A 14,814-nucleotide genomic window follows, 5' to 3' on the forward strand; every position below is an offset into this window, starting at 1 on the left:
TGTCTGGACATGCCGGTATGACGAATGTGAAGCCTTTGACCGTTCTTGGCATCTAAATTGTAGGCATTCTTGTGGTCAGCCTTTCTCCGGGGACATTTTCGTTTTATTCTGATTTCGTAAATCGGTCCTCGTTGCACAATCATATCCAAAACAGAACTCAATCCATACCTACAACATTCTTTCTTGGTTTCTCGTGCCCCGATTTTGTCCAGCATCTATCCTTGAAATTTCTTGCAAGATTGGACCTTCAAGATGGCCGCCGTTCAAGCAACAGAGGAAGAGCGTGTGCATCTCCGAAGGGTATCTGCGGACTTTCCACCAACACCGCCAGATTCAGATCTGAGTGATTCGGAGAAATCAAGCGGCAAAGTAGAATCAACAGATTTCGCTTTGCCACCACCATCACACCCACCCACCGAGATCAATCCGCTAGACCACAAGACACCAGATGGATGGCTCCCACGAGACCCACGACTGATTCGACTGACTGGAGCCCACCCGTTCAACTGTGAAGCCCCTCTCACAGATCTTTACAACGAAGGATGGTTGACAAGTCCGGAGCTTTTCTATGTGAGAAACCACGGTCCCGTTCCCCAGGTCAACGACGCAGACATCCCCGATTGGGAGTTCACAGTAGAAGGGTAAGGATATTTCTTGCGAGATCCAAGGAGGTTGTCACTAAATGATGCTAGACTTGTTCAAAACCCACTCACAATCAAATTCAAAGACCTTGTCAGAGAATATGACCAGATCACATGTCCTGTAACTCTCGTCTGTGCTGGTAATAGACGAAAGGAGCAGAATGTTGTTCGTAAGACCAAAGGCTTTTCTTGGGGTGCAGCTGGTGTTTCCAATGCACTGTGGACTGGTGTTATGATGCATGAGATTTTGAAGAAGGCCGGACTAAAGAGAGGAGCAAGATATGTGTGTATGGAGGGTGCTGACAAATTGGTGAGACGCTTCTGCATGTTCAACATTGAAGCTTGTACTAATCGTGACAGCCCAATGGATACTACGGAACCTCTGTCAAGCTCAATTGGGCGTTGGATCCCAACAGAGGCATGATGCTGGCGTACAAGATGAACGGCGAAATGCTGACGCCAGACCACGGCAAACCTTTACGAGCCATCATTCCTGGCCAAATCGGAGGCCGTAGCGTGAAATGGCTCAAGAAGCTCATCATCACCGACAAGCCTAGCGACAACTGGTACCACATTTACGACAACCGAGTGCTGCCAACCACCGTGTCGCCAGAAGAATCGGCCAACAACAAGGACTGGTGGATGGATGAGCGATATGCCATCTATGATCTCTCGACCAACTCCGCTATGGCACACCCGGTGCATGAAGAGCAACTATGCATAGTTGGCGCACCACAAAACTATCGAGTCAAAGGATACGCATATGGTGGCGGTGGTCGACGAATCACTCGTGTGGAGGTTACCTTGGACAAAGGCAAGAGCTGGCGTCTGGCCAATGTCGACTACGCAGAAGACAGGTACCGCGACGCTGGCCCAGTTGACCTTTACGGTGGCAGACTGGACATGGAGTGGAGAGAAAGCTGCTTTTCCTGGGCATTCTGGAACATCGATATCCCGGTCGATGACCTGAAAGACGCAAAAGACATCATGTGCCGAGCTATGGATGAGAGTATGAACGTGCAGCCTCGCGACATGTACTGGAGTGTTCTGGGTATGATGAACAATCCTTGGTTCCGCATTGCCATCCATCGCGAGAACGACTATCTGCGTTTCGAGCATCCCACTCAACCCGCTCTGATGCCTGGCGGCTGGATGGAAAGAGTGAAGAAGTTAGGAGGCAACCTCGCCAACGGCTACTGGGGCGAACAACTCGGAAGCTCCGAAGCACCGGAGCCTGTTACAGAAGCGGCACAAGAGGTCAAGATGATCAAGGACGGAATAGACAAAAAGATCACGATTGACGATTTGCGCAAACACGACACGGAGAAAGAGCCATGGTTCGTTGTGAATGGAGAAGTTTACGATGGCACGGCGTTCTTGGAAGGACATCCTGGAGGTGCACAGAGTATCGTTTCAGCAGCTGGGTTGGACAGCACCGACGAGTTCATGGCTATCCACAGTGAGACTGCAAAAGCCATGATGCCGGACTATCACATCGGCACTCTGGACGAAGAAGGCAAACAAGCACTGAGCGGTGAGGAGGTCCAACCAGACGAGAATGCAACACCATCGGAATTCTTCTTGAATTCACGCACATGGAAGAAAGCAATTTTGCAGTCAAAGACCACGGTATCCTGGGACAGTCGTGTCTTCAGATTCAAGCTCGAGACTGAGGACCAGCGACTCGGCCTCCCCACTGGTCAACATCTCATGATGCGTTTGCGCGATCCAGTGACACGCGAGGCCATCATCCGATCCTACACACCAATCTCCGAGACAGCCGAGAAGGGCTTTGTGGACATTTTGATCAAGGTTTACTTCAAGAACGGCACGCAAGAAGGAGGAAAGATGTCGACAGCCTTGGATTCTTTACCTATTGGCCACTTCGTCGACTTCAAAGGCCCGATAGGCAAATTCGAGTACTTGAGTCAAGGTCTCTGTGCCGTCAATGGTGTCACACGCCAGATCTCACAATTCGTCATGATCTGTGGTGGATCAGGCGTCACACCTATCTACCAAGTGTTCCGTGCAGTCATGCAGGATGCTGATGACAAGACAAAATGCACAGTTCTTGACGGCAATCGTCTTGTCGAAGACATCCTGTGCAAGGGCGAGCTGGACCAATTTGCCAAGGACAATGAGCACAAAGCAAAACTCTTGTACACGCTCACTCAAGCCCCAGATGAGTGGGATGGTCTCAGGGGACGCATCGCTGCCCCGCTACTCGCCGAACACGCCAGCAAAGAAGTGCTCAAGCTGGATCCGACCGAACAAGCGTTGGTATTGATCTGTGGACCCGAGGCGCTGGAAAAGAGTTGCCATGCTGCCTTGTTGAATCAAGGCTGGCGCGATGATGAGTTGCTGTTCTTCTAGTTGAGTGATCAAGGTCTTTTGTTTATTATGTATGGTTACGGCGTACTTGGGCGGGGTATAACTGGGGACATGGGAGTTGTAGTACGGCGGCATCTTACGCGACCACGGCGCCGAACAAGCAATATCTTCCAAGCAAGTGATAATTTTACTAGTATTGAAAGTGTATCTCCAGAACAGGTGTCTTAGAAAGTATCATCATCGTCCCACTTTCTCCTGACGAGACCCGGGCTGATATCGGGGACACTATCACCCTCAATGGACTCGGTACGGTCAGCGCCGGCAGTAGCCAACAAGTCGTCGACGATGATCCTGCTTGCTTCTCTTGCTGGTGTCTGCATGAGACGGGACTGAGGAACGTGGAACTGCATGGTCTTAGGAGGACTGATACTAAAGTCGTCGTCGCCATCACTGTCAGATTCCCAGAGGGTGCGGGTGGTTTTGTCCTTGGTGTCTGTAAACAAAGCACGGCCAGTGCTAGTCATGATGTCGCGACCAGGAGTTTGAACAGAGATACCGGGGGTGGTTGGCGGCTGGTAGGTCTTTCTGGGAGACTTCTGAGGAGAGAATAGGTCGGAGCGCAATTGTGGAGCAGCCATCTCGGGACTGCTCATGGGACTGCTGTCGGCAAACAAGTTGCGAGTGCGGGTCTGAGTGTGGGACTGCTGAGCAGTGGCAGGGGTTTCGATCGGAGCGGGACGCTGTTGCTTGCGAGCAGTGTGTGGAGTAGCCTGGATGCGGAAGTTGCGGTCCATGATGCGATGCATCAAGGGGTCGGGGTTCTGTTGGCGCTGGGCGGTTGAAGGCTGGTAGGCTGAAGGGGGCTCGAATGGAGATGATGACTGGAAGTTCAAGTCGCGCATAGGTGTGCTGATCTGATCTGACAACTGCGGCTTGACGGGCGAAGGGGAAGCGAAGTGTTTGGGCTTGGTTTTGATCTGAGGAGTGCTGTGGACGCCGGTTGTGTTTGAAGGAGAGTCGATGATGGACGTCTCGTCATCTTGGTCGTGAGCGTAATCATGGCCCGTAGGAGTCGTGGTTCGGTCGGCGAGGTCCTCTACTGACGCGTCATGATCGTAGCTAGTCTCCTGGGCGGTTGTGTCGTTTTGGGAGACATCCTCCTCTAATGCGCCCTCCTGGTAGCCCGACAGGGAGACGTTGGCCGATGCCTCGAAGAACTGCTTCCAGAAGCGGGAGCCTTCCCAAACATCGCGAGAGTGCTGGGCATATTGGTCGACAACGGGTAGAATGCTTGATGTTACAATGCGATGCGCCTTGCTGAAGTTGTGGTCGATTTCTGCCAAACACGTCAATCCTAGCCAGACATTGAGAATCAATTCAACCCACCCTGTAGCGTCAAGGTGATTGACTGTTCAAGCCTTTCGAGCTCTTCTGTCAGACTCAAGTTGCGACTGCTCGCTGCTCCTCCAAGTCTAGACATTCTGGATCCTGTCACGCTGCAATTGTCGCCGACCAAAACAAAGACGACTTGCTTGTTAGCCCGAAACCCCCGAGTTGGCTGTATCTAATCAATCTCTCGCTCCACCTTCCTTCCTAGAATTACCAATGCTTCCTACCTACAAGCAGCTAGTAGCCACACAGGTGGAACCCCGCATCTACCATCCACCATCTGCCTCATCTCTCTCGTCTTTCGGACAAACACACCACGAGCTATGAGATTCCGGATCATCGTCTTCCTCCCGCAACCCCGGATGACTGCTATTGCTGGCCAAGATGCGGGGCATGCATCTCTCCTCCTTCAGCTCACCAGATCGCTATTCCGAATGAAATCATTCCGTTCATGTGAATCCTCAACTGCCTCTTGGAGAGGGGTCACCTAGCTGTGCCCTGCTTGTCTTTCCGTAACCCCGTCTCTCACATAACTGTCCGGTCTTGCCTTTCCTCGCTTTCCTACTCTTCTCTACTTCTTCGCCAGCTCTCAGACCTCCAATTCCCTGTAGCTTCTACTCGTTGAACAGCTTCATCCCATAAGCCCATAGCTTATCATGGTCGCACGAATCGCCTCTAGAGCAGCCTGGCAAGCTGTAAACTCCGCTAGGACGTCCCTCATTACCTCTCAGGCCAGGACCTTTGCAAGCACCCTCCAAAGAGAGGACAAGAGGACAGCCATTGTCACTGGTGCGAGTCGTGGAATGTGATTGACCATGTTGACTCCAATCTTGCTTCCCAATGCTGACACGCAAGACAGCGGCAAGGCGATCGCTCTCCGTTTGGCCCAGGACGGCTACAATCTATGCATCAACGATGTCGAAGCCAATAGGCAAGGCATTGATGAGGTCGTCTCCCAGGTCAAGTCAGCAGGCGTCAATGCTGTCGGAGCTGTCGGCGATGTCTCAGACCTCTCGCAAGTGGAGGCTGTAATTCAAAAGAGTGTCAAAGAGCTTGGCCCGTTGAACACAATGTAAGTCGAGTCTTCTGTCAACAACCTTTCTCATCATTTCCATGTATTCACAGCGAGCATGAGTTATGCCTAGCAAGCTGTAGTATGTAAGAGCTGGGATCTGTCCATCATGCACATCAGATTGAAGCACTCGGGCTGGTTGGCAGTCAAAGCACAAGACGCTCGGACACCTGAGGCGATATATACGCAAAGTTTTCGCCACCCCGCAACCAGGCCCAACCAAGCCTGCCACGAGAAGTACAACTTCTTCAATTCCTCCGTGGCGCAATTGGCTAGCGCGTTCGACTGTTAGGTTTCGATTCTTCGAAACTGGCTATCGAGAGGTTGACAGTTCAAGCCTGTCCGGGGGAGCGTATTTTTTGTCTCTTGCCCATATGATTATCACCTTTTTGCAGTGAGAGAATGTGTTGAATTGGTCGTTGACTTTTCTGATTGCAGGATTGCCAATGCAGGAATTGCTCAAGTCAAGCCGTTGCTGGACCTCACGACCGAAGATTTCGAACGCATGTTCCGAATCAATGTATTTGGCGTACAGAACTGCTACAGCGCTGCAGCACGACAGATGATCTCACAGGGTAATGGCACTGCAGAGGCGCCTTGCAAGATGTTGGCTGCTGCATCGATTGTAGCCTTCAAGCCATTCGCACTCCTCTCGCACTACTCGGCGTCCAAGTGGGCAGTCCGAGGACTCACACAGGCTTATGCAATGGAAATGGCCGAACATCATATTACCGTCAATGCGTATGCACCTGGCATTGTCGGCACAGCCATGTGGGATCTGATCGACGAGGAGCTCGGCAAGAAACGTGGCAATGATCTGGGCCAAGTCATCAAGAAGGGTGAAACGATCAAGAAATATACAGATGAGTTGATTGCTCTTGGTCGTGTGTCTGTGCCAGAGGACGTAGCCAAACTGGTCTCCTTCCTTGCTGGCCCCGACAGTAACTACATTACCGGGCAAACGCAAGTTGTTGACGGAGGTATTATTTTTACATAGTTGTATATCAGATGGTTTCGAATGCGTTCCTCTGAGTTTGGAGTAGATGTGAAAAGCTTGGCGTTTGCGATAGGCTAGATAAGCCCAAAGCCGTTCGGGACCGACTAAAGTTGCGTCAGACCTAGACATTTTCTAGAATCGAATCGTCGCATTGGAGAAACACAAGTGAAATTGATTACAAAGACAAAGAACAGGTACAAACAAACAAACCTGGGAAACTGCAAGGATAGGCTGGCTGAGTTTGTGCATAATCGCGGCTAAAGCAGAGGGAGGATTTACAAGGTTCAGCTCCAAGCCGTTGTTTATACTCCGGCGTGGGGAGACAACAACAGCGCCCAAAGCCCGTCCACTCTGTCTTTCTCTGCCAGATACTTGCGCCAACTGTCCTCGACCTCCGACAACCGCCCCTCACGCGACCTCCGCCTCGCTCCGCCATGGACCAGCAGGCCACGACTCTGTTGACGACGCTCAAGCGCTCCTCAGCCGCGTCGGATGCGAAACTCACCCAGCTGAACAATCTCAAGTCTGACATCAAGCACCACCGAGTACCCGACAATGCGCAACCCATCATCTTCGAGTGTCTCCGAGTCGCCCTGACCCAACAAGCCTCCAGTACCCTTGCCACTGCTGCCTTCACCACGCTGGGTCATCTTATTAAGCGCCTGAAGATCCAGGACCCCGACGGTACTGCCATTTCACAACACGTCCCCAAACTCTTCGTCGCTTTGCAAGAGAGATTGGGCGACCTTCGCGAGAACCATCGCAACGCTGCGTCGCAAGCATTCGCCGATGCCTGGCACTTCTGTCCCCAGGACGTCGAGAACATTGTCCGTGATGAAGTCATCCCCACTGGAAATGTACGCGCAAAGGATGCAGCCATGCACTGGGTTGTGCGTATGAACCGGGACGAAGCCTTACCTTTCAAGAGTTTTGTGCCTCTGATGGTCGCCAATCTCGAGGATCACGACGGCGCAGTGCGGGATTCAGCAAAGAGCGCTCTGGTGGACCTTTTCCGGTATGTCGCTCCTATTGAGCATCTTTCAGCTCCACTAACAATTCGCCCGTAGCCATGCGCCAGACCGCGCAAAAGCCGACCTGAAGAAGCAGTTGAACCTGCACGGCGTACGCACAGGCATCGCATCTCAAATCCTTACACAAATCGATTCAGACAAGGCTTCCGCGCCTGCACCAGACATGTCACATTCAACTCGCTCCCTACCTGCCCTCGATCCACACCTCGCCGAAAGCATCAACAGCGAAGCCGCTCGAGCCCCGCCACCCGAGGAGATTCCAATGGACCCCATCTTCGTCCATTCGCAAAGAGAACTAGAAGACACCTTCAGCGATATGCTGCCCTTTTTCGAAGGCAGGGAGAGCGAGGAAAATTGGGGAAACCGCGATAAGAGCGTGACCAAGATGAGAAGACTGCTCAAAGGAAACGCTCCCACCGATTATCACACTCTGTTTATGGCTTCGATGAAACAGATGCAGGCCGGCATCATCAAGGTTGCAACTTCTCTCAGAACGACAACATCAAGTAACGGTTGCTTTATGGTACAAGAGCTGGCCAGAACCCTGGGTCCTGCTCTTGACCCAATGGTCGAGATCTACCTGCAAACCTTCATCAAGATGTGTGCAGCTACAAAGAACATTGCTGCTCAGAACGGCAACCAGACTGTCGACACCATCTACCAATACGTATCGTACAACATCCGTACCATGCAACACGTTTGGGTTGCCTGTCAGGACAAGAACGTTCAGCCGAGGACTTTCGCCTCAGGTTGGCTCCGCACTATCCTCAGCAGACAGGCTGGCGCAAAGTCGCACTTCGAAAGCACCGGAGGTCTCGAACTTGCTGAGAAGTGTGTAAAGCATGGCCTCAACGACTCTCAGCCCAAGGTCAAGGAGGCCATGCGAGCCACCTACTGGGCTCTGGCCAAGGTTTGGCCCAACAGAGCTGACCTCATCATGAACACTCTCGATCCAAAAGCAAAGACGGCTCTTGAGAAGCACCCACAAAATCCAAACGCTCCCACTACTGGTGCTTCACACGCTTCGACTTTACGCGCCTCCACTGTGAGTAGAGCAGGTGCTGCCTCGAAATCTTCGGTTCGAGACGCAATCATAGCAGCGCGAAAGAAGGCACAAGCTGAGAGTCGTCCCAACTCGGCCATGGCCACTGTATCGCCAACTACGGTGAGGTCGAAGTCCTCGAACAATTTATCCGCTCGTCAACCTTCCGCCGCGCCACCGGCTTCTGCACGCGTGCCTTCAGCTGCTTCCACCTCTTCCTCCACATCTACCAGCAACAAACCCAACGCACTAATGTCTGGAGCTGCGAGACGACCTGTCAGGCGTCCAGAGCTGCCTCGTCCTGCTACAGCAGACCCTTATGCCAGCCGCAGACTAGCCAGACCCGAGACACCATCCATCAAAAGCCCCATTACCAGTCCACGACAAGAGACTGCGACGGCTGTCTCCAACACATCTGCAAGCAAGAACCGCGGCGAAAGAAGTAGCCCGGCGCTGAGTCCATTCCGTCAGTCATACCTGTCTCCACGCTCAGCTGCAAACAGAAGTCGACCCTCGAGCAGAGACAGCAAATCGGAGCAGCCAGCAGCGCCCAAAGAAGATGACTTTGCTTCCTTTGTGCCGACTTCCTCGTACAAGAGCCACCTTCCCACCTCTCCAAACTCGACAAGAAGTCATCTTCCAACTTCCCCACAATCGACACTTCGTAGACCGACCTTAAACGGGTCTGCCTCCGTTGATAGCGTGATCCCTGTAATCGCGGATGACACCTTTACTATGGAGTTACCCACTGTGCACAGAACCCAGATGCCTTCATTTGAGCGTCGCCCATCGCAACTTTCAAATGTTGATCCCATCGCAGATATACAGCCTGCAGCACCGCAATATACACGTCGCGCATCGGACAGAAATGATTCGCCCATCACTATCAGTCAGCGGGCCAGCCCTCGTCCAGTCAGCCCACCAAAGACTGCAAGCGCTAGAGCATCTCCTGTGCCCACATTGGCTCCAGCAGCTCAAATCGAGCCTTCTGCTCCTCAGTCTGAGGAAGCCACTTTCCAGATCCACGAGGATCCATTCATGGAGGGTATTGAGGCTTCGGAAGCACAAAAGGTGCAGCAATCACAAGATGCTCGCAATGTCCTGAGTGAGGTGCCTGTCAATGAGTTCAGCCAAGTTTCCATCGCCGAAGGCTCCAACAGAGACGAGGTGCCGGAAACGGAAGACTCAACACCACAGGAAACTTTGCGCTCTAGAAAACTGCTCATGTCCGGCATCGAGCGCATCCGTGGACGCACTCTCGATGCACATGGATTTAGAAAAGTGCTCGAGTTGATAAAGTCATCCGAGTCCGGCGAGATCTTCGGCTCGGTCGGAGAAGGCAGACGTTTCGACGACTTGTGCAGTGTTCTGCTCGAGTACATTGTAGAGTCTTCCGACGTTGCAGCAAACCCCAACGTCCGACACTCGCAAGAACTCAGAAGACAGGCTACCAGTGTGATGAGAACTGTGCTCAACGCACAGCAATCACCTTATAGAAAGTGGATTGCCGCAGGACGTTGGTACTCTCGCTCCCTCACCGGCGCACTAGACGCACGTCAGAACGTCGAAGGCTCTGGCCTCCTAGTCAAGGATCTAGAAGCTCTGGCTAGCGACATCGTGGCTAAAATTCACCCGGACGAGGGCGAGAGAGCAATCATCCAGTGGCTTGAGAATCGCGTGCAAGAAGCCGATTACGATACCCAAGAGCAAGAACTCGACGGAGCTGTTGCTGCTATTCAAGCCAGACATGGCGATGAAAGTATGGTGCGTAAGAATAAAGCCATGGCATTGGCTCTCCGCAATCTGGCCGCTCTGCTCGCTTCCACCACGGCTACTGCTTCTCCCTTGTCAAAGGAATTGGGCGAACGTGCCGGTCGCGTTGCTGTAGTGTCTTTGCGCTCCAAGGATGCAGAGGTGCGCAAGTCTTCTGTTGAGCTGGCGACGCAACTGCACATGAGCTGGCCTTCTGATGCCTCTGCTCCAGGCGATCCCAAGAGCGAGTTCTGGGGTATGCTGGAGAAGAATGGGTTGCAGGAGAGTGCTCGCAATTTGATCGTCTACTTTATCGCTCGTAGAGAGAGGAGTGGCTGATTGTGTGCGAGCGGGTAGCACGACGTTTTCATTTCTTTCCCTTCCCTCGACTTTCAAATCTCGATTGGTTTCGGCGAACATGGGAAATGGGGTTTTTTTTTTCCTTCGGCGAATGAATGACACAGCATGATATCCACAAAAGAACAAAGGAGTAGGGGTGGGGCGTATCAGGAGTAGAAAGTTCTTTAATGTTTTACATGAGCGAAATCGCAGCCTTTTTCCACTTCATCCTTCTCGATCTGCTATCATGAGTTCCTCGCATCTCTTGTAACCCCCTGGACCTCTCGTTCAGAAGAGAAGGAGCGGTCTAAACCTTAGCTTCTTGTGGTTAGGTTGGGTGCGCTCCTGCCTTCTTGGAACTCCCTTCGAGATTCAACGATGGCAGGCACATGTGGAGAGGACGAAGGGGAAATTGGAACCGGGAGATTTAAAAGCATTATCGTTACTCGTACTACTTCGGGGAGCACACTCTCTTCCGCGACCAACTCTTCAACGCATCACCTTAGCAACTTGCTCGACTGCTTTTTCTTCAACTCCCAACTCACTCCCCCTTCCACTCCATTCGACTACTCAACACTTTATGACGTCTATCAATCCTCCAATGTGGTTCATCACTGCTGCTTTCCACCTCTAGCCATATAATCACGATTCAATCCGTTGTTCAGAGAGCCGTCAGACCTCATTATCTCTAGTCGGGGGATTTGTCGACATGTCTTCGTCTTGCACAAATGCATCACTTGAAAGCTGCATGAGTCGCCAGTGCCTGCATACTCATACGATCTTGTTGTTTGATCCTTTGCTTTTCTCCTGGGGATAGTGCTGACTTTTCCTTCTTGTCTGGTTTGGCTTTGGTCGTCGTATCTGATGTGGAGGCGGCGGTCGAAGTTGTATCAGAGGTGGTGGTGGAAGAGGATGAAGAGAATGGGTTCCTCTTTAGCAGTTTTGCCAGTGATGATGTGGAGGATGTTGTGTTGATTGAGGCGGTGTCTGAAGAACCAGCAGAGGATGTGAGGCGGGTAAAGGGGTTGGAAGGCATCTTGTCAAGTCGATAAATGTTTGATTTCCAGGTGGATCTGTGTTGTGGTTTTGTCGACTAGAATGGTAGAGAGTTGTGATGTCGTTCAAACTTGGCGATGCAGCAGATACTATATCTGACAGAAGATGAAGAAGGATTCAAATGGTCTGACAATCATCCACAGGTACAAGGTCAACAGTACAGTTAGATCGACTGCAAAAGCTGCTACTTCGAGATGGTATGATCAGGCAACAACAAAGAACCTACCGCTAACTATTTATGCAATTCTGGCAAACCGCTCAACCAACAAGAAAGCCACAATGACTCCTCGTGTACTCAATTGAGTCTTCACCTTACGCCCTTGTGACTCTACAAACAAGGTAGGCGGTGATTGCAATCCTTCACGCCTTTTTCTTGACGTTTCGACCCAGACGTGTGGTAGGCATACCGCGACTAGAAAACGCGACTATCAGCCCTATAGGCTGACATTCGACCTGTTTTGTGACAAGAACGAGAAGGATCAAGAAGGCCGAAAGCGAATCACCGCAATAAGATACCCCACAATCGTTGACCATGCTGAGTCACCACCACCATCTTCAGCTCCACCAAATATGCCGTATATATTCCTGGGCTTTGGCTTACCAAGCTGACTGCAAGCAAAGAAGAAACCGCGCATGGCGAGCTGGACAGGGAGACGGATGAGAATTGAATCGTACGATTCCTACATGAAGTAATTCGCAATATGCAGTGATGTTGATACAAGGGCGTGTGGAGGTCCGGAGAACTCGGCAGGGTCGACCTTGATGGAAAGCCACCTCGCGTACTGTTGACTGATGTGCTTCATAGGGCGTGACTCAGCATCGGAGACGCGAGATGGTGTTTGACGGCTTCGGCATCGCTCGGCTTTACTTGACTGGACCTTCGGTATGATTTCCAGAAATGCGTAGATGATGATGAGCATCCAGAGCTGTTGGCGAAGAAGGCTGAATCGGTGCCAGCTGGGTACAAAGATTGGCACAAGACATGATGGATGATTGTACAGTTTGTGAAGAAAAAATGGATATTTACACACAGAAACCCTCGGATCTTCAAGGGAGATTCATAGATACTCCTGATAAATTGACAGCCCACCATCCTTGACGCCTATCCGTATGCAGAGAATACAACCAGGGAGAGTCAAATTGTCTCCCCTACTCTTTTGGCGCGCCACAGGATACAATGCTTGGATAGCATAGAAGCTGGCGGAACGGGTGTCCTAAATCGGAGCGGTATGGTCCGCGGCACCTCTGGCCTGTGGACGCAGGTATAACTAATGGTACAGAAATTTACATGTCGTTAAAATCCTCAAGTAACAACCTCGCCAACGTCGACCATTTGAGGTCGCCATTGAGTCGTGGCAGACTGACTGGGCAGAACAATGTGGTCGCGAGGGGGCGAGTAGAGGTACCATGCGCGCAGAGCGGCGGCAGTTGCGCGCACACGAGCCTCGTCCAGACTTGAGCCGGCGGCTTCTCCTAGCTTGTCGCTGCCGCTGTATACACCGACGACAAAGACGGGACTGCGAGAGTGACGGCCAGTTTCGGAGAGCAGGCGGGCAACTGGCGACTCAAAGCCCTCACGAAGACACAGGCGCGAAAGATCGCGAGTTGGGTGGGTGAAGGAGAAGAGAGTATGCAGGGGAATATGACGCGACAGAATATGAGCTTGGTGGAAAGCCTGGGTTGCTTGGGCACCGGCGTGCAAGTAGAGAGCACCGAAGACGGCGTTGATAAAGGTAGCCGAAGCCTCTTCGGTGGTGACAGGACCAGGGGGGGTTGAAGCGTTGGCAGTGGTCACAGGGTTATCGGCGTGCTCTGCCAGGTCACCGAACTGATTGTCGTAGACAATGCGAGAAGAGGTACCACGGCGGTAGTTCCACTGCTCATTAGCACGGCCAGTACCAGTCTTCTTGTCTGAGGTCTGAGTATCCTTCAAGCGGGCCATACCGCCCTCGGCCATGGCGTTACCGGCCTGGCGGCGAGTGAACTGCAAAAGACCGGGATCGACTTCGGGACCAGGGGCGGCAACAGACTCGACACCCCATTCCTCGCGCATGGCGGACAGAGTACGTGGGCCAGAGTAAGCGTATTGGGCGGCAAACAGGACCTCCATGGGAAGGCGAGGGTAGTTACACATCAACCACTCAGCAGTGTAGTATGCGAGAAGATCTTGTCCAAGGACAGCGAGAGAGGCATTGTTGTTGAGAGGATTGCGGTCGGCTGAGGGATGTACGAGACAGCGAGCTAGAGAAGCGTGCGGGAAACGCGGCGGGAGCGAGAGACGGGCGTGAAGAGCGCTGAGCTTGGGAGAGGTTTCACGACCAGCGCGACTCGACTTGTTAAGATCGACTGGCGAGTCGGTCGAGGGAGTATCGAGGACGGCTTCGGATGCTATGGCGGGCGCCGCTGTTACGGGGGCATGCTGGGAGAGGCGGGCGGACAGGGCGAAGCACCGGCGAGACGAGGAGATGGAAGATAGCGGCGATGACAGGCGGAGATTCCGCGGCGACAGCAGCGAGCGACGCATGTGTTGACTTGCAATGCGCTTCATGGTGTTGCAATTGGACCTCGTCGTCGACGGGCAAGATTTTTGCCAGACATCACCAACTACCACCATGCACGGTCCTCATTGCATGTCTTGGCGGCCCCGTCAGCGGAAGTCCATCGACAAGCAACTCGACTCGTCAGAAGAGCTGTCTATCAGAACACCACCCAACTCCTCACTTCTCTCGACTTCCTCTCAATCGCAATTCAAAATGGCCGGCGACAAGATCCCGTACGTTTTCCCTCGTCTACAGTCCCTACCGCCGTCTCGACACACTTCCGAACCCTCCTCCGCCATGCAACCACCCACTCCCCAAAACTGCTCAATTGTCCCTCACCGCACCCTTTACACCTGCCAACTGCTATCGCATTCGACTTGTACAACCTCTAACTTTCCATAGCTACCCCAAGCACGTCTGGTCCCCCGCTGGTGGTTGGTACTCGCAACCCAAGAACTGGAAAGCCAACACTGCCGTCATGGGCCTTGCCGTCTTCACCGTCGCTGCTGTCTTCTTCAGCTTGAGCGCCGACCGCGAACACCGCTACAAGATGCCCGAGCAGGGCCGTTTCTTCCCTAGCAGATAGTACATACTTCCCGAACCCCCAGACCACGAGTCAGCATC

General features: G+C 52.5%; 6 protein-coding genes across 6 annotated transcripts; 3 read left to right on the forward strand and 3 right to left on the reverse strand.

Moving 5' to 3' along the window:
- Nucleotides 1-252: 252 nt before the first annotated feature.
- Nucleotides 253-3,014, forward strand: M438DRAFT_375366 (nitrate reductase; the record flags this gene model as incomplete). The annotated part of the gene is made up of 3 exons (XM_029908570.1): nucleotides 253-641; nucleotides 693-951; nucleotides 1,002-3,014. The coding sequence occupies 3 exons, from the start codon at nucleotides 253-255 to the stop codon at nucleotides 3,012-3,014; spliced, it is 2,661 nt and encodes an 886-aa protein (XP_029759785.1).
- Nucleotides 3,015-3,105: 91 nt separating this feature from the next.
- On the reverse strand, nucleotides 3,106-4,568 carry M438DRAFT_36987 (uncharacterized protein). Its single transcript, XM_029908134.1, has 2 exons — nucleotides 4,359-4,568; nucleotides 3,106-4,308 (listed from the first exon to the last, which is right to left on the reverse strand). The coding sequence occupies exons 1-2, from the start codon at nucleotides 4,450-4,452 to the stop codon at nucleotides 3,197-3,199; spliced, it is 1,206 nt and encodes a 401-aa protein (XP_029759786.1). The 5' UTR covers nucleotides 4,453-4,568; the 3' UTR covers nucleotides 3,106-3,196.
- Nucleotides 4,569-4,638: 70 nt separating this feature from the next.
- M438DRAFT_346538 (3-oxoacyl-reductase) lies at nucleotides 4,639-6,443 on the forward strand. Its single transcript, XM_029905700.1, has 3 exons — nucleotides 4,639-5,166; nucleotides 5,221-5,433; nucleotides 5,872-6,443. Exons 1-3 carry the CDS (start codon nucleotides 5,018-5,020, stop codon nucleotides 6,428-6,430), a joined length of 921 nt encoding a protein of 306 aa, XP_029759787.1. The 5' UTR covers nucleotides 4,639-5,017; the 3' UTR covers nucleotides 6,431-6,443.
- Nucleotides 6,444-6,646: 203 nt separating this feature from the next.
- On the forward strand, nucleotides 6,647-11,076 carry M438DRAFT_406520 (uncharacterized protein). The gene is made up of 2 exons (XM_029909849.1): nucleotides 6,647-7,445; nucleotides 7,498-11,076. Exons 1-2 carry the CDS (start codon nucleotides 6,865-6,867, stop codon nucleotides 10,592-10,594), a joined length of 3,678 nt encoding a protein of 1,225 aa, XP_029759788.1. The 5' UTR covers nucleotides 6,647-6,864; the 3' UTR covers nucleotides 10,595-11,076.
- A 206-nt stretch (nucleotides 11,077-11,282) lies between these two features.
- M438DRAFT_36994 (uncharacterized protein) lies at nucleotides 11,283-12,040 on the reverse strand. The gene has a single exon (XM_029908142.1). It carries the CDS (start codon nucleotides 11,628-11,630, stop codon nucleotides 11,328-11,330), a length of 303 nt encoding a protein of 100 aa, XP_029759789.1. The 5' UTR covers nucleotides 11,631-12,040; the 3' UTR covers nucleotides 11,283-11,327.
- Nucleotides 12,041-12,953: 913 nt separating this feature from the next.
- On the reverse strand, nucleotides 12,954-14,718 carry M438DRAFT_275740 (ribonuclease III; the record flags this gene model as incomplete). The annotated part of the gene is made up of 2 exons (XM_029900808.1): nucleotides 12,954-14,181; nucleotides 14,597-14,718. Coding segments are annotated over 2 exons (1,350 nt in total), but the record flags the coding sequence as incomplete, so codon positions are not given.
- Nucleotides 14,719-14,814: the final 96 nt, after the last annotated feature.

This window comes from Aureobasidium pullulans (assembly GCF_000721785.1).
Source record: "Aureobasidium pullulans EXF-150 unplaced genomic scaffold scaffold_11, whole genome shotgun sequence".
Classification (NCBI taxonomy): Eukaryota; Fungi; Ascomycota; class Dothideomycetes; order Dothideales; family Saccotheciaceae; genus Aureobasidium; species Aureobasidium pullulans.

Excerpts from the sequence above, each read along its gene's own strand:
- M438DRAFT_36994 (XM_029908142.1), bottom strand. The coding sequence starts at position 11,630 with ATGCCTTCCAACCCCTTTACCCGCCTCACATCCTCTGCTGGTTCTTCA.
- M438DRAFT_36987 (XM_029908134.1), bottom strand. The coding sequence starts at position 4,452 with ATGTCTAGACTTGGAGGAGCAGCGAGCAGTCGCAACTTGAGTCTGACA. Across the intron at positions 4,309-4,358 it reads AATCACCTTGACGCTACAGG|AAATCGACCACAACTTCAGC; the intron begins GTGGGTTGAATT and ends CGTGTTTGGCAG.
- M438DRAFT_346538 (XM_029905700.1), top strand. The coding sequence starts at position 5,018 with ATGGTCGCACGAATCGCCTCTAGAGCAGCCTGGCAAGCTGTAAACTCC. Across the intron at positions 5,167-5,220 it reads ACTGGTGCGAGTCGTGGAAT|CGGCAAGGCGATCGCTCTCC; the intron begins GTGATTGACCAT and ends CACGCAAGACAG. Across the intron at positions 5,434-5,871 it reads CTTGGCCCGTTGAACACAAT|GATTGCCAATGCAGGAATTG; the intron begins GTAAGTCGAGTC and ends TTCTGATTGCAG.
- M438DRAFT_406520 (XM_029909849.1), top strand. The coding sequence starts at position 6,865 with ATGGACCAGCAGGCCACGACTCTGTTGACGACGCTCAAGCGCTCCTCA. Across the intron at positions 7,446-7,497 it reads GCTCTGGTGGACCTTTTCCG|CCATGCGCCAGACCGCGCAA; the intron begins GTATGTCGCTCC and ends ATTCGCCCGTAG.